The sequence below is a fragment of the Dermacentor albipictus genome, chromosome 9 (genome assembly GCF_038994185.2).
Source record: "Dermacentor albipictus isolate Rhodes 1998 colony chromosome 9, USDA_Dalb.pri_finalv2, whole genome shotgun sequence".
Classification (NCBI taxonomy): domain Eukaryota; kingdom Metazoa; phylum Arthropoda; class Arachnida; order Ixodida; family Ixodidae; genus Dermacentor; species Dermacentor albipictus.
Window position 1 is genome coordinate 35,233,815 of NC_091829.1, and position 27,530 is coordinate 35,261,344.

At 45.0% G+C, this 27,530-nt stretch overlaps 1 protein-coding gene across 1 annotated transcript in view; it reads left to right on the forward strand.

The window, feature by feature from the left end:
- Positions 1 to 26,972, forward strand: part of LOC135906501 (Na(+)/H(+) exchange regulatory cofactor NHE-RF2-like) — a 64,950-nt gene extending 37,978 nt beyond the window's left edge. Inside the window, exons 2-5 of the mRNA XM_065437922.2 lie at positions 13,575 to 13,952; positions 15,726 to 15,887; positions 18,533 to 18,622; positions 23,050 to 26,972. Coding sequence (XP_065293994.1) covers positions 13,575 to 13,952; positions 15,726 to 15,887; positions 18,533 to 18,622; positions 23,050 to 23,328 — 909 coding nt within the window. The 3' untranslated portion in view covers positions 23,329 to 26,972. The remainder of the gene's footprint in view (positions 1 to 13,574; positions 13,953 to 15,725; positions 15,888 to 18,532; positions 18,623 to 23,049) is intronic.
- The last annotated feature ends 558 nt before the right edge of the window (positions 26,973 to 27,530 follow it).

A 27,530-nucleotide genomic window follows, 5' to 3' on the forward strand; every position in this document is an offset into this window, starting at 1 on the left:
ATCGGATCAGGCTACAAAGCATCAAAGATGGCAAGTGGAGACCTTCTCCTCGAACTGACAAAGAAAGAACAAGTCGAAAAACTCAGTGAACTCAAAAGCATCGGTGACACTAATGTCACAATTTCCCCACATCGCTCGCTCAACACCAGCAGAGGAGTAATATCAGAAGAAGATTTCATGAACCTCAGTGACGAAGAGCTCCTTGAGGGATTCCAGGAGCAACATGTAATCAAGGTACAAAGGATAACACTTCGACGAAACGACCAACAGATCCCCACAAAACACGTAATACTTACATTTGGCTCCAGTACTGTGCCAAGTTCACTCGATGCAGGCTACCTGAAAATCAACGTCAGACCATACATACCGAACCCGAGGCGGTGCTTCAAGTGCCAAAGGTTCGGACACGCATCACAATCATGCAGAGGAAAGGAGACATGTGCAAAGTGTAGCGCCAACGACCATCCATCGGACAACTGCAATGCTCCCGCACAATGTGTCAATTGCAAGGGCGATCATCCAGCTTACTCGCGGAGCTGCCCTTGCTGGAAAAGAGAAAAAGAAATAATTGCAATAACAGTGAAGGAAAAGATTTCATTTCATGAAGCGAGGAAAAGGTTAGCGCACTTACCTCAAGTAAGCTATGCCAGTGTGACGCGGCAGGGGGCAGCGCCACACCGGTCTCAGGAATCTACAGGGTCCACATCCGGTACTCCTGTAGAAACCCCAACCGCCCCCTTGGTGGCTGCAGCCAGTGCTGCTCCACCAGCAACGCATACGGGCCCGCAGACAACAGTGCCGCAGGGCCCGAAGTTAAAGCGTACCCCACGGCCCGAGACGCGCGTCTCGGCGCCTGGCTCTCGATCGTCCAGTGCCTCGGAAAAGGCAATGGACGTCGATCCAAAAATCCCGGCGTCATTGACGCCAAAAGACCCGCGCTCCTTGGAGCGCACACAGAAGGATAAACATATTTTAACTTCTGTGAGAAAGGGAAAGGTAACCTGAGCGGTTACCGCCCTTCATAATAGTAACCAGGTTTTAAATAGATGTCACCTACAATTTATCAGCTCACACACAAAAGTATTTTTTACCCAATTCCAATAAGATGGCTTTTATCATTCATTGGAACTGCAGAGGCCTAATTCACAATCTAGGTGACATCAAAGACATCATAAATAAATTATCACCAGTAGCATTCTGCCTTCAGGAAACGAACCTGGGACCCAAACATACACATTTTCTTAAAGGTTTTACTGTCATAAGAAAGGACCGCGAGCACTCCAGCCGTCTATCAGGAGGTGTCGCTATTATCGTCCAAGGTGGCATCCCCACACGGAACGTTTCACTACAAACTGCTTTTGAGGCAGTAGCCGTCACTGTTTTAACTTTTAAGACTGTCACCATATGTTCGTTGTACATCCCTCCCCATACCCATTTCACAACTCGAGACATGGAAAATTTAATTAGCCAGCTGCCGGAGCCTTTTGTTTTAGTTGGAGATTTTAATGCTCATTGCACTCTTTGGGGCAGCGATAAGAATGACCCTAGAGGACAACTTATCGAAGATTTCATTTTGACAAACAACATCTGTCTTTTAAATTCAGGTGCGCCAACTCATTTTTCACCAAGTTCACGCAATTTTAGCTGCCTCGATTTAGCCTTTTGCTCTCCGGACATTTTTACAGATTTTAAATGGGATGTACTCGAGACTTCATATGGCAGTGATCATCTACCTGCCATAATCAACCTCACCTCAACGCTACCCATTATATCCAACAAACCACGCCAATGGAAGTTACAAATGGCAGACTGGGCTGTTTTTACAGAAAGTGCCAGGCTGGAGGAGCTCACTTTAACAAACTTAAGCATTGACGAAATTAATGAAAAATTTACTAACTGTATTATTTCTGCAGCTGAAAAGGCCATTCCACAATCTTCTTGCGTTGTTCGCAAAAAGCTAAATCCTTGGTGGACACACGAGTGTACCATAGCAAAAAAGCTGCAAAATAAGGCCTGGGGAATTCTACGCAGGTACCCAACACATAACAACTTTTTAAATTTTAAACAAGCCAAAGCGAAAGCTCGATACATTCGGAGACAGGCAGAAAAATCTTCCTGGCAAAAATACGTATCAACAATTAATAGCACCGTCACATCCAAAAGGATGTGGGAACAGGTCAGGAAGTTTAAGGGGGACTACACACCATACACGATACCAATACTCACACCTTCAGGCACTCAGACAACACTACAAGAACAAGCGAATATACTTGGGGAACACTTCTATAACGTCTCTAGCTCGGCTAATTATACAAACAGATTCTTAAATTACAAACTATCTGCAGAAAAAGAGAAACTACCAACTACTTGTACGTCAAGGGACGAATACAACGCTCCATTTACGTTACAAGAGCTTAACAGGGTTCTCTGTGCTGGCAAAAAAACTGCAGTAGGTCCTGACCGGATCCATTATTCTATGCTCGCACACCTGTCCCAAGCATCCGTAGATGCTCTCCTGAATTTTTTTTAACAAAATATTTGAATCCGGAAGCATGCCAAAATGTTGGAAAAATGAAATAGTTGTGCCTTTTTTAAAAACAGGAAAATCCCCCACATCCCCAAGCAGCTTTCGACCCATTGCCCTGACAAGTTGTTTGGCAAAATCGTACGAGAGTGTCGTAAATGCGAGGTTAACCTTCACGCTTGACAAACGGAACTCCATCGATTTTCACCAGTGTGGCTATAAGAAAGGGTGTTCAACGACAGACCACCTCGTCCGACTTGAACACGAAATACGTGAAGCATTTCTACAAAAACAGCACTGCCTGGCAGTGTTCTTCGACCTTGAAAAAGCGTACGACACCACGTGGAGATTCGGTATCTTACGTGACCTCGCCGCGTTAGGAATCCGTGGCAAAATGCTAAACTGTCTCGCTGATTTTATGTCCAACAGAACTTTCCAAATCCGTCTAGGCACTGTGCTCTCGCGCACATTTATCCAAGAAAACGGCGTGCCACAAGGTTGCGTACTTAGCACAACACTCTTTATAGTAAAAATGAACTCTGTCAACAAAGTTATTCCCACCTCTGTTATGCACTCCATATATGTCGATGATCTGGAAATAGCGTGCCGCGGCTCTAACTTACGAACATGTGAAAGGCAACTCCAGATAACAATAAATAAACTAATGGAGTGGGCTGAGAAAAATGGCTTCCGCTTCTCTACTCAGAAAACTGTTACAGTGCTATTTTCGCAAAAACGAGGGTTGTACTTAGACCCGGATTTAAGATTGAATGATGTCGCGCTGCCGGTAAAACAAGAATATAAATTCTTGGGAGTAACCTTTGACAAAAAACTAAACTTTCTCGCCCACATTAAAGCACTAAAAATTAAGGCAAATAAAGCATTGAATATCCTCAAAGTGTTATCTCATAAGCACTGGGGTTCTGACCGAACGTGTCTATTACGCATTTATCGGTCTCTTGTTCGTAGCCTTTTAGACTATGGCTCCATTGTTTACGGCTCAGCCAGACAATCCTACATCCAAAGACTTGATCCAGTACATAACCTTGGACTGCGACTGGCAAGTGGTGCCTACAGAACTTCACCCATTGAAAGCTTATACGTCGAATGTAATGAACCCTCCTTACAGCAGCGCAGAGCATTACTCACTTTTTCCTACGTACTCAGAATTCAGTCATCACCGCAACACATATGCTACAACATCCTCACACAATGCAACTCACGCTTACACTACACAAATAAACCGAACGTGATTAGGCCACTTGTCCTGCGGTATGAGCAATACTGTCGGGATTATGACATTCCCCAAGGAGTCCTCCAGGTTGCCAAGAAACCACAACGGATGGCACCGTGGTGCGATTTCACACAGTTGTGCGACTGGACATTGACTCATTTAAAGAAGAAAGACACCCCCCGCGAACACATTACACAAGAATTCCGTGCACTTCAGGACAAATATCAAAATAACATGCAATATTACACTGATGGCTCTAAAACAAAAGATCATGTGGGTGTGGGGGTCGTAGCGGAAAATTGGGAAACAAGTATCCGATTACCACAACACGCTTCTGTGTTCACGGCTGAAGTTTACGCTATCTGGGTTGCTGTTAAAAAGATTATAACTGATAAACACAAACATGCAGTCATATACACTGACTCTTTAAGCTCACTGAAGGCTCTACAGTTGACATCTGAGTGTGAACTCCTGATAGGAGACATTTTAAACATGTTGGTGCTTAACGAATACGGGAGGTCAATTCGTTTCTGCTGGGTCCCAAGCCATGTTGGGATACCAGGTAACGAAGCGGCTGATAGATGTGCATTGATGGCAGCGCACAAAGATATTACAAACACGAAACTCCCATATAATGATAGCATCCGTGCAATTAGAAAAGCCTTCACGATAAAATGGCAACGCGAATGGGACCGTTGTGCCGACAACAAGCTACATCTCACGAAACCCATAGTTGGCGAGTGGAAGTCATGCTGTCATCAGGAGCGGTTCATCGAAGTAGTTTTATGCCGACTACGCATTGGGCACACACACCTCACGCACAATTACCTACTTACGAAAGAAGACACACCAACATGCGAGAAATGTCAACAGCCACTAACAGTTATGCACATATTACTCACATGTACGCAGCTTGAAACACACAGACGAACACTTTTGCACAAATTATATCAACTACACATACCTTTACACCCTGCTCTGATTTTAGGTGATGATCCGCTAGTCCCATTATGTGACGTCCGTAAATTTCTACACGACACCGGGTTTTTACATAAAATATATATTACTAACATAGCCTTTTTCCATCACAAACTGGATTTCAAAACACCTCGTGTTTGGCGCAACATAGCCTTAGCTGCTTTTGCGCCATTAAACCCCATTTAACTAACTAACTAATCTCACGTTGCTGTCGTGAACGATCGTAGTCTCGGCAGAAGTAGGAAGTGTCACCGATTATCCAGCCTTCATTGTGTCGTCACTCGTTGGAAAGGAACTACATACAGGACCGCAGCTGTGTAGAACGCGGTCTCACGCGCCAGCGAGTCCTGCAGGCGATCCCTGCGAGCTATACGGCAAATCCCAGCCACCTCCGCATAGTTCGAAGCCCCGTTTAGTACACCAGCAACCCGTAAAGTGCGGCCGCTGTGCGACGATGTCGAGTCTTGGCGCGCAAAAAAAATAAAAAATAAAGCGAGAATCACGTCCGCGCGACCCGGATGGCGACGGGGCTGCAGACACACGCACCCTATAGCTGAGCTGGACGCCGGCGAGCCCACGAAAAAAAAAAAAAAAAATAGTGCGGCTTGAAAGGGGCAGTTGCGTGTCTGCGAAGCCACGCCGGTTGATGCGTAGCTCGTGTTACTATATCGGGGTTTGGCTACCGTTGCCGTCGTAACCTTGTACAGATTCGCGGTCGTATGTGGCGCGCGCCTTGGCTATGGCGACGCTGCGCCTATAGAGCGGACCATGTGCAAGGCTTCTCTTTTTACGCGGGACACCTTCTCTTAAACGAAACTGTCCGTAGCTAGGCCCCATGCCGCTTTTGCATGGAGAGCGTAGGTGGCTAGGCGGACGTTATTAGCGAGAATTCGGCCATAATTTCGCGAATGACCTAAGCTGTGCTTATTAATCTTTCTAATTAATACTTGTAAATGCGAAGCCGAAGCCGAGGAGTAGTAAGTCATGCATGCTTTCCAAGATCTGCTAAAGGATGTCTCGGCGTTCCCGTTAACATCATCCTGAACTGTCAGATCACGCTTTTGGAAAACTTAACTGGAATGACAAGGTATTTCGCAGCACATCTTAAGGTTGCATGTCTCGAAATTGGTGCTATATACTGTTAGGATTTATGATAAGCAGGCATGATTTCCCTTGAGCGGGCATAGATAGATTTATCTTTCTCAAGAGAAAGTAGTAGAATTAGCCGAAGCGGCATGCTTTCGCGTTCAGACTAAACGAGCTTTCCTTCCATAGCAATGTATGGTTTCTCGCTGGGACCTTCCAGTGCATTCGAATTATCCGAGGTCGAATAAACGAGAATAAGCTGTATGTGGCGGCATTTAGTTTCCATTAGCAAGCACTCCATACTCTATTGACGGAAGCTACATGCGCCCGATTATTCTCATAATGCAGCTTTGAATCTGTCTCGTGCGATTCCCGTATAGCACTACCAGAATGCTCTGAAACGAATAGACGAATGCGCCAGGGCTGCAGCCGTTCGAACACTTAATGAACGAGCATGGGAATCGTCGGTACTCTTTTAATCTCGTTCCACTTGGGCTGCAGCTATAAGTAGTGGAAAGCCCTTGCAGACGTGTTCCACTTACCTAATGAAACAGCGTTCCACATAAAATCTCTAAATATACATGAATCTGCGGTTCATATTTATGATTTTTCTTTCACTTTTTAACTTCGCCGAACAGTAAACGCGTAGAACTGTGCTCCAGTGAAATATGTTTGCTGTCATCCCTTGCGCAGTGTTGCAGATGCCTGTGCCTGTATTATCCTGAACATTATTTCACACACGTAGCTCTGCATGGAACCATGTTTAAACATCCCGCACATCGTCCCTGGGCTGTCGCAGTATACTTGAATTTTCCGGGTCCCGTCCATCGCGCGTGCAGTTCTTTCCCCAGCAGACTGCTTCATAGCGGCGGTCGCGGTGTTGTCTTCGCCGCAATCGCTCGTTTTGGCAGGCTGCTCGGTGAAGAGGAAGCTGATTTGTGATTCGGCGGCGCTTCGATTGTGAGATTGAGTAATGGCGCCGCGTGTGCGTTGTTGTTGTCGCTCGCTCGCTCTCTCTCTCCACCTTTCGAATCTTCGACGATGTGTTGTTTTCCCTTGCCCGTCGACTCTCGCTGGCCAACCCGTTTGTCCAAACTTGGCCGCCACGCCGCCCGTCGCGTGCCAAGTATGTATAATTGCTATTCCGAGCGCATCTCCTTTTGCATCGAACGAATGGCAGCACGTTTTCGCATACCTCCGTCTCTGCCTTCTCAAACCGTGAATGCGCGTTTCATGCTCACGCGTGTTTTGGAAGCAAACAACATTCCTCTTTCTCTCAGAACAGCTAGCGGTATAGTGCCTCTCAGAATATTCGGTTTCGAGAAAAAAGGATTGCATGAGGAGACATTTCGTGTGTGTGTGTGTGTGTGTGTGTGTGTGTGTGTGCGTGTGTGTGTGCGTGTGTACACACGCACGGATGCGCGCCTATCTGCGCTTGAAACATTGACGATCGAAGAAAGCAAAGCAAGCTTGAACGAAGGCCTCATGGACCTGGCAGTTCGTCATTTATTGCATGCCAATTAGGCTATCTATATTCACGCTGCTGCCTTAACCAATCCTGTCGTTCGTAAAGCCGCTAGTTATTGTTGACGAAGGGGTGCATTTGGAAATTGCTTTGGGTAATGTAAAGTTTTTTTTATTGGCACCATATACGCGCCATGCCGGGGTTCTGGGTTCGTTTCCCGCCAGCGACGAAGCTACATTTCAGAACTTAAGAGGAAGCTTTAGCTCGGGCCTACTCCGACGCGGCCTATTCAAATACATGTAAGAACGCAAAAACGTTTTTCTGAGATAACCCCTGGACCGATTTTGACGAAATCTGTTGCATTTGAGAGAGTAAGATAAATTCTAGTGACTGTTGGAAGCAGACTTTTGATTTAGGGCTTGAATTTTGTTAGAAATATTTTCAAAAATTCGGAAGTTTGAAAAAAATAGAAGCATCAAGTTTACAATCTAATAGCTCTGCATCAAGAGCAGATATCGCGGTTCTGTAAACGGCATCCATTAGATCATTCAAAGCGGACAAATATTATATGTCATTTTACATCTTACGTGAATTTGTTACATTGTTTACGAGGGTTCTGCAAAAGTTGTAAATACATATTAATACATTTTTTGAGGTTCATGTGTAACATATCAATTTTGTCCGCTTTAGATGTGCTATCAGATACAATTCACAGAATTTCGATATCATTTTTTCTTATTGAGTTACAGAGTTGTAAACTTGATAGTTTCGTTTTCTGAAAATTTGCAATTTTCGTCAATTTTTTATAAAAAATTGACGACCTAACTCAAAAATTCGAAACCAACAGTCACTAGATTTTAAGTTTTTCTATTAAATGCAGCAAACCCAGTCAAATTTGGTGCTGTGGTTGCCGAGAGAAACGAATTCCCCTTTTACATGTATTTAGATAGGAGCACCCGCGCTAAAGCTTCCTCTTAAGCCGCGAATACGTTAGCGTCTTTCGACTGCGGCCGCGGGTCAACCGACCCATCCTACGTAACCGACACCTCCAATCACGCGCGCATGGAATTTTAATGAAAACTGAACATATGTAGGCTTTCGTAGGCTGCTGTTGCACCCAATAGAATAGCTTATAGCTCATATAGAATTTGTGTTGTACCCACATGAAAATTATTTACAAGTGAGTTTTCATCGGTCCCATTTAGCCCATAGATACAGAAACACTTGCTTTCTTGTTAACAATCTATCGACAGTAGCTGAGGAAAAGTGTAAGGATTGTTGCGCGAAATACTGTCTTACCGCGCTTAATGGTGCGTCGGCCTTCTAGCTGTTGCTGACACTGCTTCGAATTTCAGGCGATACCAGCCTGCTGTTTGCACCAAACAAACGTTAATGCAGTAGTGAAAGTGTACTTCACAGATTAATCATGACATCAGGACTGCTGCATGGTAGTTGCAAAGGTTATTGTAAATCGAAAGCTGCTGACGGAGCAATCCATTAGCAGTCGAGCTCATTAAGCGTTATTAAAAAACGAACTTGTAAGGTTTGCTAACACGTGCACAAGGTGAACAGCCATCGTTAATTTAGAATATATCACCTGTACCGACCATTATTAACGACATTGGCGCTACAATAAGAAAAAGACAATTTATTACAACACAGTGTTGTCCGACGTAATATCGTCGGCTGTCCAGTATTGTAGAGCAGCTGGCGACATTGACTGGGCAATGTGTGCTATACCAAGCACCATTTCAAAACCAACATTGGCAGAGCGACGGATAGAATGGTTCACTAAGGTTAAGCGTGTGGCGTGTGGAGCCAGCGACTGTTATTGCATGGTACCCGGGCACCTGCGCAAAATGGCTCGACCAATATTGTGATATTACTTGCAACAATGAGCAAGAGTACATGGCCATGGTGTGCCATCATAATAGCAATGTTGGCCCGACCTTCCGTACTGTCTAGGCAGTGTCCCTTTGAGCAGCAAAGTTGTGTTTTTTTTTGTAGGCAACGCCGAATAAATCTCGTCTGTTCGATGGCGGTCGAGAATGAGACGATCCGCCTGCCCGGCTGCCAGTGTTGATCGCGCGTTGCGTACGCTTTCCTCCCGTCACGTGACCCCCTATCTTTTTATACACGTCCCCACGCGCCACGTCTACCGCATAGTGTCGCAAGAGGAGGTTTTTGTTTCCCGGCGATTGCTTACCGCGGGGCAACGGTGTCCGCGGAGGCGTATGTTAGTGTCGGCTATCCTTGCCGAAGAGGAAGGTATATGTGAAGTCCAGGTTTTTTGTTTTATAATTCCCCTTTGTCAGCTTTGCGCGCCGTAAGCGCTTGAAGGTCAGAAGCGAAAATGGGCAGCATGCAGAATCAGCTTCCGGAGGTCGCATAGCATTAGGCTGCGTCGCATGTCAAGGCGCGACGCCGTAATACGCCAGCCATCGCACAACACCGCTCGACTATGGGGAGTTTCGGTTTGTCTGTACGGGTAGTACCATTATAATGTCACCGGATTTTTTTCCAGCGGCTTTATACTGATTGTGATTATTATGAGTGAATTCCGGCTTTGAGACAGGGTGGTAGCATGTGTCACCGTATACTCCAGCATATGCTATATTTAAGTTCATGTGCAACTTTATTATCGTTAGATATATGTTTCCATTCGAACTTCTTGATGTCTTGCAATAAACGCGTAAATACATTGCATCGAATTTCGTAAGTTAGTATGCAGAATGTCCTAGGTGTACCGTTAGACAAGTTCTTAAAGAAAATGAGACGAGGATAAGACTGAGTCATTTGTGTTAGCAGTCACAATACGCATACGTGGATGTCTTCTGCATTCCAGTCAGCTGTCTTTAATTAACAATATCGTTAACAATAGTCGTTCTTTCCCGGTTATATGTTCGAATGAGGAAGTCTTACAGCGCCCTTCAGTTGTCTTCAGTCGTCTCACGTTTCCGTTGTTCGCACTTTCGGTTGTCTATTACCGTGTGTGTTTTCGATTGTGTGTATCACGCTTGAGGGGTCGTTTCATGCTTCATCCTCGTCATCTGATGTAGCAAGCTAGACGGAAGGCAAAACCGACATCTCCATGCATTAAATAATCTCTCTCGCTCTCTCGCTCTTAATAGAGCGTCGTCGAACACTCTTATCGCATGTTTGTATACAGCGCTGCCTCTGGACTTTTTCGTCTGCAAAAATGGACAGCTACGTCACAGTGCTCCCTGGAAATTATCAGTGCCCACTGCTTATTGCGAGGCTAGGGGACAGACCCAGAAAGCGCAGTTTTTTCTTTTTTTCGCCTGAACATGTTACACACTAAAGGGCGCTCCTTCTGACGCAGCCTTTGTTTACAAACATGCAGCTTGTCTGCTATTACATGCGAGTCAGTACATTTTGAATTTTCGCGGTCGCTTAGATGCAAGTCACTTACGATGAGCTCCGTTGCCACTCCACTCATATTGCCTGACCTCTCCCTGTTCCGTTTTCTCAGGTAAGGCCACGAGCTATCCTCTGAATTAAATTAATTCATTTATTCATTAAAAAACGCCAGAAACCAGGGCTATTTATTTATCTCAACTATGTCAAGATGTCTGGAGAAACATCTGGGTAGATAAAAGATCTAGATAAGCAGACATGTATATTAGATTAGATGGATGGTATTAGATGGATGGATGGGTGGATGGATGGATGGATGGATGGATGGACGGACGGACTGACGGACGGACGGACGGATGGATTGATTCTTTTAGATCTACTGCGCAAAATTCAACACAAGGACGTAGTGAGGGAGGACACGGACAAGCATTACTACATCATTGTGTTGAATTTTGCGCAGTACCCGCCGTGGTTGCTTAGTATTGCTATGGTGTTGGGCTGATGAGCACGAGGTCGCGGTATCGAATGCCGGCCACGGCGGCTGTATTTCGGTGGGGGTGAAATGCAGAAACACCCGTATAGTGAGATTTAGGTGCACGTTCAATAACCCCAGGTGGTCCAAATTTCCGTTGTCCCCCATTACAGCGTGCTTCATGATCAGATCGTGGTTTTGTCACGTAACACCCCATGATGTAATTTCTTTTTCATTTTGTGTGGCGCATTTATTTTTACGCAGTATCTCCAACTCACCCAACAAGTTTTATTGAACCATGATTAGATTTAGTACGCTAAGGTTGCTGATGGTGTGCGGAGTTGAGTGGTTGTAGGCTACTGGTGGGATTAGCCTTGCAGTTGCTGCCTGCAATTGCTCCACCGTAGCGACACTTAAAATACATAAATCACATAAATCAGACAGACCTCACAACTGCACATAGTCACTCCTAAGGTCACCATGTGGAGTCCCTCCATCGAGAGCCCGTTTGGCATCCCAGCGTGACGAAGTGCCTAGGTGTCACCGACGGTATAGGCGAAGAAGGAATTGCTCATGGGTAGTTTCACATGACGCGATACCTGAAAGCCGTCCCGATGCCGGTCGAGCAGCGAAGCAACCGTACCTTGCAGGAAAGCGGTGACGTCAGAGCTCATAGCGTCTGGTAGCCTGACGCACGGTTCTTGGAAATATAGCCACCGCATTGCCGCTTCTGTGCGACGCGTGGGAATATTTTCTTCCCCCAGTGCAACACTCGGCTTTCCCCTGCGAGCTCTCACCGTGACGGAAAGTTATAGCGTATGCCATATTTAAATATTGCAGTTTCCTCTAAGCTTAGGCGCTCAAGCGTTTTTTATTGCTCACGGCAACCATGAAGACATAACAGCAATAGAACGGGCAAGACTTGCCGGAAGGAAAATGTGCGACCGCATCTACGAGCCCGGTGTATTGTCATTGTGTCTGCGACCGCGATGAACTGTTGTGTTACGCATCACCCTCCCGAAAGCAAGTTTTCTAGAATGTAAGCGGGTAGGTAACCTCTGTAGCGTGTACAGCGGAAGGGTGAAACAAGAAGGCTGGTGGGATCGCCCGTCGCGTCTCTACATTCTTCCTTTTCTCTTTCTTAAAGTGGGACAGGCGTTTCCAGAGCGCGGTTTTCGCCAGCGAAAAAACGCGCGGGCGAAATTCCAGGCCAGGCGTGTGACCGGCTCCGCGCTTTCTCGGTTCCCGGAATTGAAGGGCGTATTCTTTCCAAGTCCCGTCAATTAGCCCCGAGTGGGCCGCGCTCGTATACAGCAGCATTTGGGAAAAAAGTATGGAGAAACAAAAAGCGACATATTTTAATCAGGCTCGAAACTGTTGTCAGGCAGAGGGCGCTGACCGTGCATATCTCTGCACGTGAGACGTCCTTCCCTGTGCGGATTTCAGCAGTGGCGTAGCAACAGGGGGAGCCGGGGGGCCGTGGGCCCCGGGTGCAAGGGGCCAGTGGGGGGGGGGGGGGGTTGTCATATACGTCTGAAGATACCCGGAACTTGTTGATATCCTCGGCTTCCTCGACTACAGCCGGAGGGGGGGGGGGGGTGACAGAATACCTATGGGCCCCGGATGCCAGACGACCTAGCTACGCCACTGGATTTCAGCACAACTTGTTCACCCGAAGCTTTGTTTCGAGCTTCCAGCATTCGAGTTTGCTAGTCGTTCGTTCTCGCATCGCCATCTACCAACTTCTTGGTAGAGCCAGTGTCCGGTAAGGCGTTGCTACCGTTTTTGAGCCCTGGACTAGAACCAAATTTTCCTGAACATTTAAGCTGGTTTCTTTTTCCAGGACACCAAAAGCGGGTCGTGGGTATACTGTGCACTATATCACGCCGAAATGAGACCCGAAAAGAAAGAAACGAAATATTTAATTCCTTTCAGTTGCGGTGCGTGAAGGCAGTGCAACGGGTTCGAGAGTCTCTGGAGGAATCACTCCGGTCTTTCACTCACTGCTGAATGCGAAAAGGGGAAAGTGTACATGTTTGTTGCTCGTGCCTGCCCTATCCAAAAATCTCCGATGACGCACATGCAACATATCGAGTAATATCGTGTGATCATATGAGAACACCTGTAACCCATGCATGTGCTCATGTGAGATTCTTGGATATATGCAGCGTGTGTGTGTCATGTTTTTATAGGGGTCGATTGTAAGGATTTCGAACTCATACGAGTTTTCCGACTTCATGGAAAATTTAGATGAGGATTTCGAATAAAACGGTTGATGCGAGTTTCGCTGTAGTACGACCCATTCGTATTATCGCAAACTTCGTATTAACCGAGTTTCGGTCGTTAATGGTTTCGCGTCGTACAAGTGAAACCTGCACTCGCGCGCAAATTCAGCCACTGTTGTTTCAACCGTGCTCTCGTCCCGACGTCGCTGCAGGAGGAACCAGAGGAGCCCGAGAAGGCGACCACTGACGGCGACGTGGCGGCCAAGGCCGACGCCGCCGAGCTGCCCGAGGACGCCCCGCAGCCGCGCCTCTGCCACATGACCAAGTGGCGCGACTTCGAGGGCTACGGCTTCAACCTGCACGCCGAGAAGGACCGGCGGGGCCAGTACGTGGGCAAGATCGACGCCGGCAGCCCCGCCGAGTACGCGGGACTGCGCGAGGGCGACCGCATCGTCGAGGTGAACGGCGTCAACGTCCAGCAGGAGGCGCACCGCGACATCGTCGAGCGAATCCGCGCGGTGCCCGACGAGACGCGGCTGCTCGTGCTCACGGCCGAGGGCGAACAGTGGTACCGCGACCGGGACATCGAGGTACGTCAACCGTTGTGGTAACTGTGAAAGCAATCCGGTATAAACCGTCGATATTAGAGACCTTTAGCTTGTACGCTACTCCGGTAAACAGGAGCGGTTTGGGCGGATTACCGGATGGTCGGGGCGTAAACGTGAGCGGTGAAGCCGCCTGGTGTTGTAGAGCTCAACCAGACAAACGCATAGCTAAAACTGCAGTAACTCACCATATCCTGCTTCGCCGCTCGTGCAAATTTTTGGCAGCGGCGTAATTGTGAACGTGATTACGCCACTGTCGAAAATTTACGCCAGCAGCTAAGCAGAATATAGTAATTAACTCTGTGTTTGTGTGGTTGAGCTTTATGCCACCAGCTGGCGCCACCAATCTGGCCGCTCACCTTGACGCCCCCGCTAAACCGGAAAACCGCCCGCGCTTGCCCGAATACCGGACACGCTAAAGGTCTCTAGTGACCTTTAGCGTGTCCGCTATTCCGGCAAACCGGGGCGGTTTGGACGGATTACCGGATGGTTGGAGGCGTAAACGTGAGTGGCCGGAGCGGTGCAGCCGCCTGGTGTTGTAGAGCTCAATCAGACAAACACAGAGCTATAATGAATCCGGGCCACGGCAGCCACATTTCCATGGGGGCTAAATGCGAAAACACTCGTGTACTTAGATTTAGGTGCACATTAAAGAACCCCAGGTGGTCGAAATTTCAGGAGCCCTCCACTACGGCGTGCCTCATAATCAGAAAGTTGTTTTGGCACGTAATGTCCCATAATTTAATTTTAACAGGGCTAAAATTGCAGTAAATTACTTAATTCTGCGTTGCTGCTGGTGCAAAGTTTCGGCGACGGCGTAATTGTGTTCACAATTACGCCGCTGTAGAAAACTTACACCCCAGCTAAGAAAAATATAGTAATTGGCTCTGTGTTTAGGTGGTTGAGCCTTGCACCATCACCTGGCGCCAACAATCTGGCCACTCACGTTTACGCCCCGGAACATCAGGTAATCCGAAATAGCGGACATGCTAAAAGTCTCTAATGATTTTTCGTGATAGTGCTTAGCTTCTTTGAATTGTGCTGGAGTTCCGTGTAGCTGTGGCGTCAGCACGCAATTTTACCTCGCCCCTCGCTACACTCGCACTGCGAACTTCCTCTCGCCACATCCACTATGATTCCTTTGTGTGGCATCAGCTCAGTTTTCATTGAGTTGTCTTCGAAATTGGCCAAGTTTACTATTAGACTGTTTCTGGGATTGGCCCATGTTTATTGGTGAGAAACTAACTGAGCAGACACATCCAAACCCGGGGATGTAGCCAGAGAAGTCCGCGGTGAGCAGGTGTGAGTGCGCATCTCCTCCCTAATTGGCAACTCTAAAACTTAGCAAAATTACTTTCTCATTGAAATTTTATTTTTCCGATTGCCCATTAGGTCGGGACATTTCGCATCCCTTTCCATGCAAAAAAAAAATCCTTAGGTGAGTGTATTCAATTGCATAAAACGTAAAATTTCAATATAATGAAATTTTGTTATAGCTAAGTAAAATGCTGAATTTACTGGCTTCGGTATATTGAGGTTTAAATGTATCTTCACCGCTAACCAATAAACAAATGTCCTTTAAATAAATGAACGTCCTCGTTCTTCTCATCTGGTCATGCACTGTTTGCCATGCTATTCCACTGTCATCCGCATGTGGAGTGCTTCCAGTGAGAGCTGTTAAATTGTGCCTGCACTTGGAAGACCAAATGGTACTGTGCGCTTGAAATGCTAAAACTGCACCTCTCAACCTGCGTGCAGGTACGTGGTGACCAAGCCAATGTGTTGCGGCTCCGCAACCCGGAGCTGAACCCTGCTACCAGTGGAAATGGGCAAGGTGATGGCGCTGCGGCTGCCGTAGCCGATGGAAGCGAAGGTTCCCAAGAGGACGAGGCAGCCCAGTCAGCTCCCACACCTGTCCTGGTATGTAGTGCATTGCCACACCAGTGTCACCTACTAGTGCTGGCTTCTGTCAGCCAATGACAAACTGTATCATTGGCGTTCAGCTAACAGCACTTAAGAAAGGCAACTTAGGAAAGCTTTCCCTAGTGCATTTTCGGCCTTGTTTTTCTTTAGGGCTGCCAGCTCAGCTTTAATGGCATGCACCTTTGCAGCAACTCAAGTGGAGTTGTGTGAAATTGCAGAAGTAAAGATGAGCAAGCTGTAATTGCACATTATAGGTATGAACAGGACATCCTCAAGAAGCCCGTGAACATGCATGCTATTCTGTCAGTTCCTTTCGCAGTGTTGTGCTGTTTGCTCAACCACATTCTGTTGAAAAATTCACCAATTAGTGCAGTTACAAGCGCGGCTGAGAGAGCTCCGCTTGCATTTGTGGTTGCCTTATGACATCACATTTGTGCTTTTTGGCCAAGGATTGAACTAGTGCGCTTTAAGTGAGAACTTGAGACTAGACTTTATTTCATGCGAGGAAAACAACCTGAAAAGTTAATGCACTATTCTGGAAAACTTGCACCCGATAATGCTTACAATAGCATCAAAGATAACGGAAAAAGCTATTCTCACATAGGAACTCTATTTTAAGTTGAAGAGGAAGCCAACAGACTATTGCAAACCTACTAAATCAAGCTCGCTATTGTTGCTTGCCACTTCAATTAAACATAACTTTTTTTTTAGCAGTAATAGCCCTGTATGACACTTGCTGAAGCTTGTGAATTCAAAGTGGTACTTGAGTCAAATGTAAAATAACACAGCCTTTTCTTGAGCCGTTGTAGCCCTTTATCAGTTTCTGTGCAGCCGTGTATAGTACTGCTAGAGCTATGGAAGGCCATGAAAGCGTCCAAAGACATGGGTTTTGTGCGACTGTGTGCACCTTTGTTCACTTCCTCTTTTGCTTTTGACATTGTGAACTGTATTGAGATTGGCAGCGACGACCTACCTGCTCAGTGGTTCTGGTGCTCAGGTGCATCATCACACCACACATATACACGACTGAGTTCCTATTCATGCCATACTTGGTTTGCTTAATGTAGGTACCGCCAACGAAAGATGCTGCATTGGTGGGGCACTGTCTCAGTTTTTAGACGCAAATGATGAAATAAATTTGACATATGTGAAGCTAATACACATGATCCTATGGAAGCTAAATGGGATTGTCATTGCAGAATGTAGGAACTGTGAAAATAACATGCAGGAATGTATTAGCAAGGTTCTATTCTACTTCAGAACATGAAAATAAGGAGTTGTGACTCTTGCACGTGTATGTGAAGTTCGCAAAACATAGGCAAATGATGGCTGCCTGTTTATCACAGCCATTTTCTGTATTGTAGGCGACACTGTTACAATGGTTACAACAGTCATTAAAGCTATGCTGAAAAAATTTAAATACGAGTGAGAGCGGCCATGTCTATAGTGGCACCAGCAAAGAACAACTGAACAGTGGCAATAAAGAACTTATGTTTTTTGTTGACAAGCAATGACAGAAATACAGATGGGCATGTAGACGTTTATCTATTGTATTCTTCTTGTTCCCTTGATCGAAGCACTGAGTGAAATGGGTTTTCATCTACTAGTACATGTGTACTGCAGTACTCATCATACCTTGCTGGTGAAGCAGCGCACTGACACGGACACAGTGAAGACAAACAGGAAAAGACGACACTGTGTCCGTGTCAGTGCGCTGCTTCACCAGCAAGGTATGATGATCACTCACCAACTAGCCCAACTTTCCACTTTACTGTACTGCAGTACCTTCTTCCTTCACGTCATAGGTCTTCACATTTTTTAGCTTACCACCATGTTCCCCCGTGCTGCCTGGAAAGACTACAAATAGCACCTGTGTGCTTCGGAAAGTTTTTAAGATTCTCCACATTAAAGAAAGCATTGGTTGTGGGTGACCTGCCACAATGCTTCTGTGGCTGTAACATTTTGTCTTTAAGCACGAGGTAATTGGTTTCAATTCCCGGCTCCGGCAAGTGCATTTTGTAGAAGACAGAATGCTAAAAGGCTCATATGATTACATTCCGATACAAGGGAAACAATGGCTGACCATCTTAATCCAGGGCCCTCCACAACAGGGCCCTGAATTAAGCTCAAAGGCAGTGTTGTTGAATAATACAGTAATCTGTTGCTTAGTGGCATCGCTACATGGTAACAACACAGGTGCAAGGCAATTGACTTTGTGGACAAAGTAAAACCTTAAATGCTCAAGTATTGGTCTTGTGATAAATGCTGGAATGATCCTGACGTCTTACCTTGTATACCATGGGCAAAGGAAGTGAGAAGGCTGACATCATGTTGCAGGGCCCTGTTGATTTTGATAGTTGGTCTTGACGTGCCCACTGACAGATGTGTCTGGCTGTAGCAACCAGTCTGATGATTTAATTCCGAGCCTATTTTTTAAACCATTTTATACTACTACTTTGCTGATAATGAGACTCTTCATATCAGGTGAAACGTTGGTTTCTGCTAATGGATATGAATTCTTGCAATTTACCTCAGAAAGAGCCAGTTACTCCAGTCTTTCTTAGCTGAGTAAGAACTCGCAACCGAGGAATTATAGTGCTGGTTTGTAGACATAACTGCTTCCCTTGTCCTCAATCGTGCAGAGGCGGCAGAGTGGGTTGGAAGGAAAGGAGGATGCAGAAGAGGAGGAAAGCCGTTCCTCGGAGCCTGAACCCGTACCAGCAAAAGCAGAGGTGGGTAGAACAAAGGAGGCGTCCTCTGCATCTTTTAACATGCAATTAATCCTTATCGCCATCATAGAACTTAGCATATTGAACTTAGCAAGTAGGCCATCTGGTAAAGGTATTCACTGTTTCAAGTCTTCTGCACTTTGACGTAATAGTTCTGCGGAAACCCACAAGGTGGAGAGAAGTAATTAACAAAGCGAAAATGAGACATCCACCGAAACATAGCCAAGTGCTACAAGGGAAACTTTGCTGACCCTGACATATACATCTGCCTTTTGTTTCATACAGGGTTGGTACCAGTGGTGTAGCTACCGGGGGGGGGAGGTGCAGACGGCTAGTGGGGGGGGGGGTCATATACGTCTGAAGACACCCAGAAATTGTCGATATCCTCACCTTCCTCGACTACACCCGGGGAGGGGTGGGGGGCGTTACAGAAGACCTACGGACCCCGGGTGCCAGACGACCTAGCTACGCCACTGGTTGGTACACATTCTTCAAAACAGAGTACACAGAGTGCACCAGGTGACACTACTTAGGGAAACGTGTCGGATAGGTAATGAGAAAAATAAAAAGCGTGTGGGTAGTCTAAGGTGAGTAAACGAGGAATAGCAAGAGTGAAATTGTGGGACTGTGGGGCATGGCTCTTTCTGCGGCTGCTTCTGGTTCATGATGCCATGCCACCGTAGGCACTGCTGTAAGTGTTGCAAATTTATTGCAGCACGTCTTAAGCACTGTGCAGCTTAGCTGAAGAACATGTATTACTACTGCCAGACATCTCCGGAAAATGGGAGGTGTGGTTTCCCTATTTAAGTAGTGCCTCTGGACTAGTATTTCTCAGTAGACAATTTTAAGTTTCTCGTATGTTTCTTGTGCTAAATAAATAAAGACTCAGTTCTTGCATACCACATGGTCATGTAAAATTCATGTACAATTCAATGCATGGTAACTAATACTTGGATCAACCTCTATATGGCTTTCATAGATTATGAAAGGCATTTGATTCACTAGGGATACCAGCAGTCATGGAGGCTTTGTGTAATCAAGGAGTACAGGAGGCATACCTTATTACCTTCGGAAATATCTACAGAGATTCCACAGCTACGTTGCTTCTCCACAAGAAAAGTAGAAAATTACCTGTCAGTAAAGGAGACACAATCTCTCCAATGAAATTCACTGCATGCTTAGAAATAGTCAAGCTATTAGAATGGGAAGAAGTAGGAGTGAGTATCAATGGCAAATATCTCAACAACTTTTGGTTTGCAGATGAAAACGTCCTGCTCAACAACACTGGGGATGAATTGCAACATATGATTGACGACCTTAATCGAGAAAGTTTAAGAGTCGGGTTGAAGATTAATATGCTGGAGACAAATGTAATGTTCAGTAGCTTGGTAAGGGAACAAGAATTCATGATCGCCAGTCAGCCTCTAGCTCAGTACCACTATTCGTCACTCGTTGACGGCGACTGCCCATTTATGCTTGGACATGTCATCCTAGCAAAGTAAAACATTTTTTTCAATTCACGAAAGAATTCAAGCATGCAATCACTAGGCAGTCTATCATAATCGTGTTCTGCAAGCGTACATTGTTCCTCCGCAGTTACACTGAACAGCAGGAATCATAGGGCAGCGAAAACCTAGACCTGGAACCAGAAGCGGCTTAGAGGACAACACAGCATTTTGCTATCCACCTATATCAGTTGATACTTGTTTTATGTATGTATGGGAGCCATAATTCATGATTATTTTCTGTCACATCTATTCTCCCTGTGTCATGTGGCATTCCGAGACTTGCGACAACAGCAGTATGGTAGCATGCAAGTCAATTGTGGAGAGTGCAAAGAATGAGTAATGAAAACAATCATTATGAAACCTGTTCCAGGTGTCTTTCCTACTGAGGCTGAGGTACTATTACCCACTAAACCTTTAATTGACTATGAAGTGACTTTCAGACCATTTGGCATTATTGTTCAATACTAGAGTGCTTCATACTTCATTTAGCATTTCTCAAGGTTTGATGCCTAATAAGAAATTGGCACTTTAGGTACATTATTCTTCAACATTCCCTCTCTAAAATTTCTAAAGTTGAGTTTGACATAGGTGGCCAGTAGAGTGCAAGTGATTTGGTCAACTGTCAAGGTTCGTAGGTACTGCCAACTGGAGGTCATAACATTGGCATTGCAGAACGTGCGCAAGAAGCGTCAATGATGCTTCTGACATGGATGCCAGTAGAGCTCACAATGCATATTTTCATGGTTGCAAGACAAAAACAATATGCATATGCACATTCTTTCATTCATTGCCTCCTGGCTTTTGATTCCCTCACCTCAGTGGGACTGTAAAGCTATGCAGTATGTGGCAGCGGGAATTGTAAACCATGCATTTTCACCCAAGTGTGGTGTTGACCAGTATGTTATTCTAGTGGGTGCTTAGAACAAGGCTGTGAGCTTCACAATCAGAAATTTTACATGTAATAGTACATATTACCTTGATCTTGTACAGCAGTGTTCAACATAGCAGCATTTTGCCATGAAGTAGCCTTGGTTGCAATTCTTTGCATACCGTATTTAAATGCTATACATACTAATTTTCCAACCTGCACAGCAAGTTTGTATGGGCACATGCAGCAGGCTTCTCTGCAGCTCATTGGAAGCCAGTGATGTTTGTAGCAGTTAAACTGTTACCAGCACGGTTTGGCGTCCCACCATTTCTGCTGGTTTCGGGTGTCTTGATAGTCTGCAAGATTAACTAAACATGTTCTCACATTTTATGGGTGATGTGCCTGAAGCTATAACAAACACCATCTTTGTTCGCAATGGCATTGTGAAAGGGTCCGTTGCGGCTGTACTGACCCACATGAAAATTGCGGGAGAGGTGACACATAGCAGCCTGTGAACATGTCCAACTTCTGGCGATGCCCACAATCGAAGGCAGCAGACTTGGGTTCACGAAGTGCATTGAAAATATTGAGCAGACATGCTATGAATAAACACCTACAACAGAAAAAGGCAGTACTGCTGCTCTTTTTCATGCCTCAGTCAATAGCTGGCATGGTTCAAGTAAGCATTTAGTCAAGTCCAGGCTGTTTGTCAGTTTACATGATTTTATGTACAGTATTTTGGCTATGTCATGCTATTTCTTGAATCTTGCAGCATTCATTGTGATGAGGTTTAGCTGCACAATGGCATGCTGCACTTGATTATAATGTTTACATGTGTCTCCAATACAACATGAGAAAAAGATGTATATATTTCTGGACACCTGAACATACCCAACAAATAGTGTTGGGTACGTAGTCATGATCATTCATGCTAGATGATACTGTTAGATCCATTATTGGGGTAAGGTGTGTGACTGAGCTCCTTGGCATGTGCAGATCCAGAGGTCCGGATGTCCTGACCCTCCCCATAAAATTTGTGTGCATAGTGCTGGCGTATGGGAAGTGACAAACTCATGAACTCCTTCCCAGTTGTTACTGTTCTTTTGTTCTGAAGAGACAATAAAAGTTTAATGATCATTGAAGAGAACCTGTGAGTATGTAGGAAACTAATCATTATCAACATCAATCACCATCTTAGTCTGACCCAAAACCTGGTTCTGTGCCTGCTTGTTCGTAATCCATGATGACGTATAGCATACCAGTGGAAAAAAGCATTTCGTCCGCTGGTGTGTTGTGCAACATTATCTGTTACTGAGAGCATGCAGATTGAAACAAAACCCTGCATTCTACGAGGCAGGAAAATGCTTATGGGTCACAATGCTTCACTCCCTTAATCCTAGGTTGTAAGAAACTCTGACCGTTATAAACTGCGTGAACAAACAAAAGGGCCAGTAGAAGCAGCGCACAAAGCAGGCACAATTGTGGCACAGATGTATATTGCAAAAGGAGAGAAAAAAAATTGGTAACAGTAATAGCAATGTCATGAAAACTTGGAGAGCGCTTGCTTGTCGTACTGTCTCATTTGTTTCCTTGGTCTTCCTTCATGCTTTGAGAGGTCCTTTAGAATTGGTGCTTAATGTCAGTATTACAATCATGCCTCCCTTCTTCTAACTTAACATAACTGCTACACATAGTCTACTTTTATTTCTTGCCTAAAACCAATCTTTTCACATAGCCAGATGAAAATGCAATCAGTTAATTTCATTTCTCAAGCAGATCTTCAGTCGCAAAATTCTTAGCAAGAGCAAGTATCTGTGTGGAGGGTAGTCAAATGACACTGAAAGAAGTGGGATTTCGTCTTGAAAAACTTGTGTTCAAATCCAACAGTCACCACTTGAACAACTTCTGTGAATTGGAATCAGGCTAGAGTTCTGAAGGCTGCCAGATAATTTACATCTATTCCAAGCATCGAGAAAGTTGGTATAGCCATTTCTGTCATTGGCTTCGGTGGGGGATAATATAGCTTGTCACAGAATGGCGTGCCCTCTCTCCAGGTGCCTGCAAGAGAAGAGCCAAATGCTGCTGGGGACAAGCTGGCAAAGAGCCTCGCCACCGGAATGAATCAAGCAGACTCAAGCCCTGAAGCCAAGCCCGCACCACCGACAGAGCCTGCACCATCAGAATCGGCCAATGCCACGAGCAACGGTTCTCTCAACATGCTCAACATGAGCGCCTCTGAGATGCGGCAGCTGTTGGCGCAACGCAAGAAGCATGATCCGAAAAAGATCCAGATGGACCTGAAGAAAAAGTATGAGCTCATTGAGCAGATGTGAGCTGGTTGTGTCTTCTGTCGAACGACGCCATTAGTTATGTGTGGCTGGTCCCAGCACACATTTTGTGTGCTAGTGTAATAGATATTTTATGTATCTCCTTTTTATCTGGGAGCTGGGAGGGTTGTGTACCTGGGCGAATGTGCAACTCTGGATTCACTGTTCTCTGGATTCAGCTCTGGATTTACGAGGCACCGATTGCATTCTTTCTTTAGACAACGCTGATTTCGGTGCTGTCTACTAAGGAATGGGGCAACCATATGGGAGAGAAGAGTTTGGGAATTTGGCAGCATTGGTGTGTTCCTGATGTAGGTGCTGTCAGTAAAAAAATTATCACCTTCTCTGCATGCCTGACGAGATAACTGTTCATGTTGGCGATAGATTTTGCTTTTTTACGCCACGTGGCTATTCAGCAATTTGGCAAGAATTGTTTTTTGATAACAATGTTGTTGAGCTATTGTTTCAGATGGAACAGCAGTTGTCTCGGTGTTGAGGGGACTGTATTGACAACTGTCTGTTCAGCTAATTAACCACGATGTAATTAGTTGCAGCACACTGATATATGTCACTGGTAAAGTAAATATTTTCCCACGGATCACTTTTGCTGTGTAAAGAGGCTATTGCCAGGGGCTTTTCTCTGTCAAATGTGATCCTGTGCTTCTTCATAGGACAATTAATTTTTTTTATGCATCTTCTGTTCTCTGATGCTGCCTTTGACTTGAGATTGAAGGCTGTGCTTGGCATGGGCATTCATCCAGTCTTTTGAAACAAAACTAATTGTGCCCTCATGAGATCCTTGTTGGATGGGTCCTTAAAATTTTTGCTATCACCTTAAGCTGCTGACATAATCATTGTGTTTCGAGGACACATAATTGTAGGAGGCGAAGAATGTTATTGGTACGTTTGTTTCATTGTGTGCTGCACATGTTGCCACATTCCAAACATTACGTCAAATATGTTAGACTAGATGTGGGTAGATAGTGAAACTGATTGCTATTGCTGAGTTGTTCCTAATGTAAACAGCTTGATTTTTAAAAAAATTTTGCACTTGTCCTTGAATATGTAAAAAGTTGACTCGGTGAACGATCTGTGGATGAAAATTCACCTTGGAATGAAGCTCAGATCAAATATTTACATTTTCGCACATTTCTGCGTGCACTTGTGTGTTGACTGCAGAAAGCCATTCCTGGTGAACTTGCATTCTCACAGTGGAGGCTGGGCTCCAACTACAACAAAAGGCTAACTTTGGCATTTTGTCTTTTGAAGCTTTAGAGATGCAATAATAAAATCTTGATCACATTTCCAGGACAGGCACTCTATTTAGGATGCCCGCTGGACATGCTGAGTTAGCATAAAACTTAAGAAATAAAGCTTTTTAAATATTATACATAAGTTTAGATTAAAGATTGTGTCAATGGAAACATACTACATGCGAAGGCACTGTTATGCCACATGCAACCTTATCTTTGTACTTTAAGGTTAGCGAGGTAAAGGTTGCTTATATTTGGTTTCTATGAAGCCAAAACTTCAGCATTTCAGGAATAGTTGGTGTACAGTTGGTGTACAGTTGGTGTACAGTTGGTGTACAGTTGGTGTACAGTTGGTGTACAGTTGGTGTACAGTTGGTGTACACTTGGTGCAAAAACCTTGCGGGATCCAGGACACACAAAAATTCAATTTCATTCCAGTTTTGGGTGGTGCACAATAGTGCACGCAGCAAATCTGAAGTCCAGGCTGTATGCATGGGCTCGGGAAATACTTAGCTTTTTCTTGTTTTCTGCATCTGACAAAACTGACAAACGCTGCACTTGTTGGGTGACATATTGATCAGCCTTCCATTGCTCATTATCACTGTGATGCGCAGCCAGAAATTCTACACAGCCTTTTCCGATTTTTCCAATCTAGGTGTTGTAGGTGATTCTGCCAATTCACGATCAACTTTGGTACCGAAAGGCATTGGGTGGTTTCAATTGAAAGCATTAAATGATGTAGAAAGTGCATTGACGCTTGTAATATCAGACCCTTCCTTGTGCCTTAGCACGTATTTCACAGCACATAAGTGCCATTGCGTCTAGTTCCAAATAAGTGCTTTCAAATATTGCCAGCTGTAGTACCATCACAGGGTCTTGTAGCCAATGCATAAAACTGTTGAAGCCTCTGGGGTCTGGCTCATTTTGATGAGATGCAAAGATTTTGTGTGGTTGTTTTACATTTATGATTGTGAAAGATTTTCATAATTTGCATTTATGTCTACTGTGTGTGAAAGGTTTGACATTCATGCAAGGTACGAACATTGAGGAAAACAGCTGATTTGAATTTACGACTGTCTGTTGCAGTCTTCACTCCGAAATTAAAATGGTAGTATGATTAATATCCTTTGACATCCGAGCTCTTCAGCATGTGCCTAATAACAATGTTCGAGCCTGCATGCCTGCTATAGTCATTACTGGAATACTGGATTGGGTGTTTCCTTTAACGTAGGCGCACCCTGTAGGTGCATAATGTTATGGATGATGTATTGTGCAGGATGACACCTAATTAAAGTTCTAGCATGTACTATTGCTTGACTGAAGTGGTGAAAAAAGTAGTAGTATTAAAGTTTCTGCCCTCAAGAACTACAGTGACCATCATTTTCAATGTGGGCCTTTTATTTCTGTATGAAAGCTATTGTGTCTGCATGGATGTAAGCACTATCAATTTCTACGAGCTCTTTGTACACGTTGAGCATTGTGTGTACAAAAAAAAGATCAAAACTGAACAATATCTGCACATTCCTTTTTTTCTATGTGCGTTGTATAACTGGACCAAGTACATTGCATATGTATTTTATCTGTAGCAGCGTTGAAGCTTTGGACCTGGTTTCCTAAATATTTTCTGTTTTTATACCTGATTGTCTTTGGAGCATTTTTTTGATGCCTGATGCTGCATTTTTGCACACTTTTTTTTTAACAGAAGCCTTATTGGACGTTGTTTTTCTGTCCAGCCTAATTCCGATGCAACAGCCACTTATGGAAGTGCTGTTTCTGACTGCACGCCAACATTCCTGTCGTTTGATTCAAGAGAAGGGTTTTCATTGTTTTTGTGGTGTATGTGTGTGCGAGTGTACTGAAACAGTCGCTTGATTTTGTGGTGAAATGCACTTCGTTTTCTGCAGTTGCACCATCTCATCATATATTTGTGAGATGAACGTTACTCGGAGTTTGATCTAGTTTTGTTTAATGTGTGTTTATACCATGAAAACTCAACTTCTCACAAGCTGTTTGAGCTGTCTAGAATGTAATTTTGGTCCAGCTACAGTGCACCAAAATTACTGCCAGCTCAACATAATTTAATGGCACCCTGTATTGGCCTAAAGGTCGTTTTTCTTTTAACATTTGCTTTCATGAGGTGGTCACAGCTCTCATTGTGGCCAGGGTTTGGGGCACGTCAGTGTACTGTTTTTAAGCACTCCGCTCTCCATAAGTGCCTGAACAAAGTTTGTGGCATCCCGCTGCCAAGATATATCCCCTCCTTGTGGGGCATCACCAAGTGCCTTTATCTAATCCCGAATCTGATTGACCTCTTTTGTCGCTGTCCGTGAAATGGAAGACTTAATTTTGCTGGCTGTGTCTTTTCAAATACCAGCAATAAAAGTTTATTGAACAATTTGTTTGTCAAATTTTTTTTCCACTTGCACTGCTTCGGAAGCTGCTTCCTGGAGTTCTATTGTGCCGCCTAGGCAGCCGCGAGAACCAAAGCCACGCTGTTGTGGGGAGACTCTCGATTAATTCTGACCACCTGGGGCTTTTTAACGTGCACCTGAATCTACTACACAAGCGTGTTTTGAATTCCGCCACCGTTGAAATGTGGCCGCAGCGGCCGGAATCGACCCCGCGACCTTGAACTCAACAGTGCAGCACCATATCCACTGGTGGCTAGGGCTGCCGGTCTGTCCTCAATTGCCAAGAGTATTGTTTGCATGTAGCCGCAAATCAGTGAAATAAATTTCACACTATCTCATCCTAAACTGCATTGTCTACACTGTCAACTCATGCACAGATAGGAGGGGGCGATGTCCACCTTTGATGTTCGTGTTTGGGGAAATCATTTAACGACGTGGTTTGGGCAATATTCACGTTCTTTTTTTTTTCTTTGTTTGGGATGCTGTGGGGGCAGGTTATTAGCGATGTAGTTCAGTGGATTTTTACATGCTAGGGGGAGGCGGG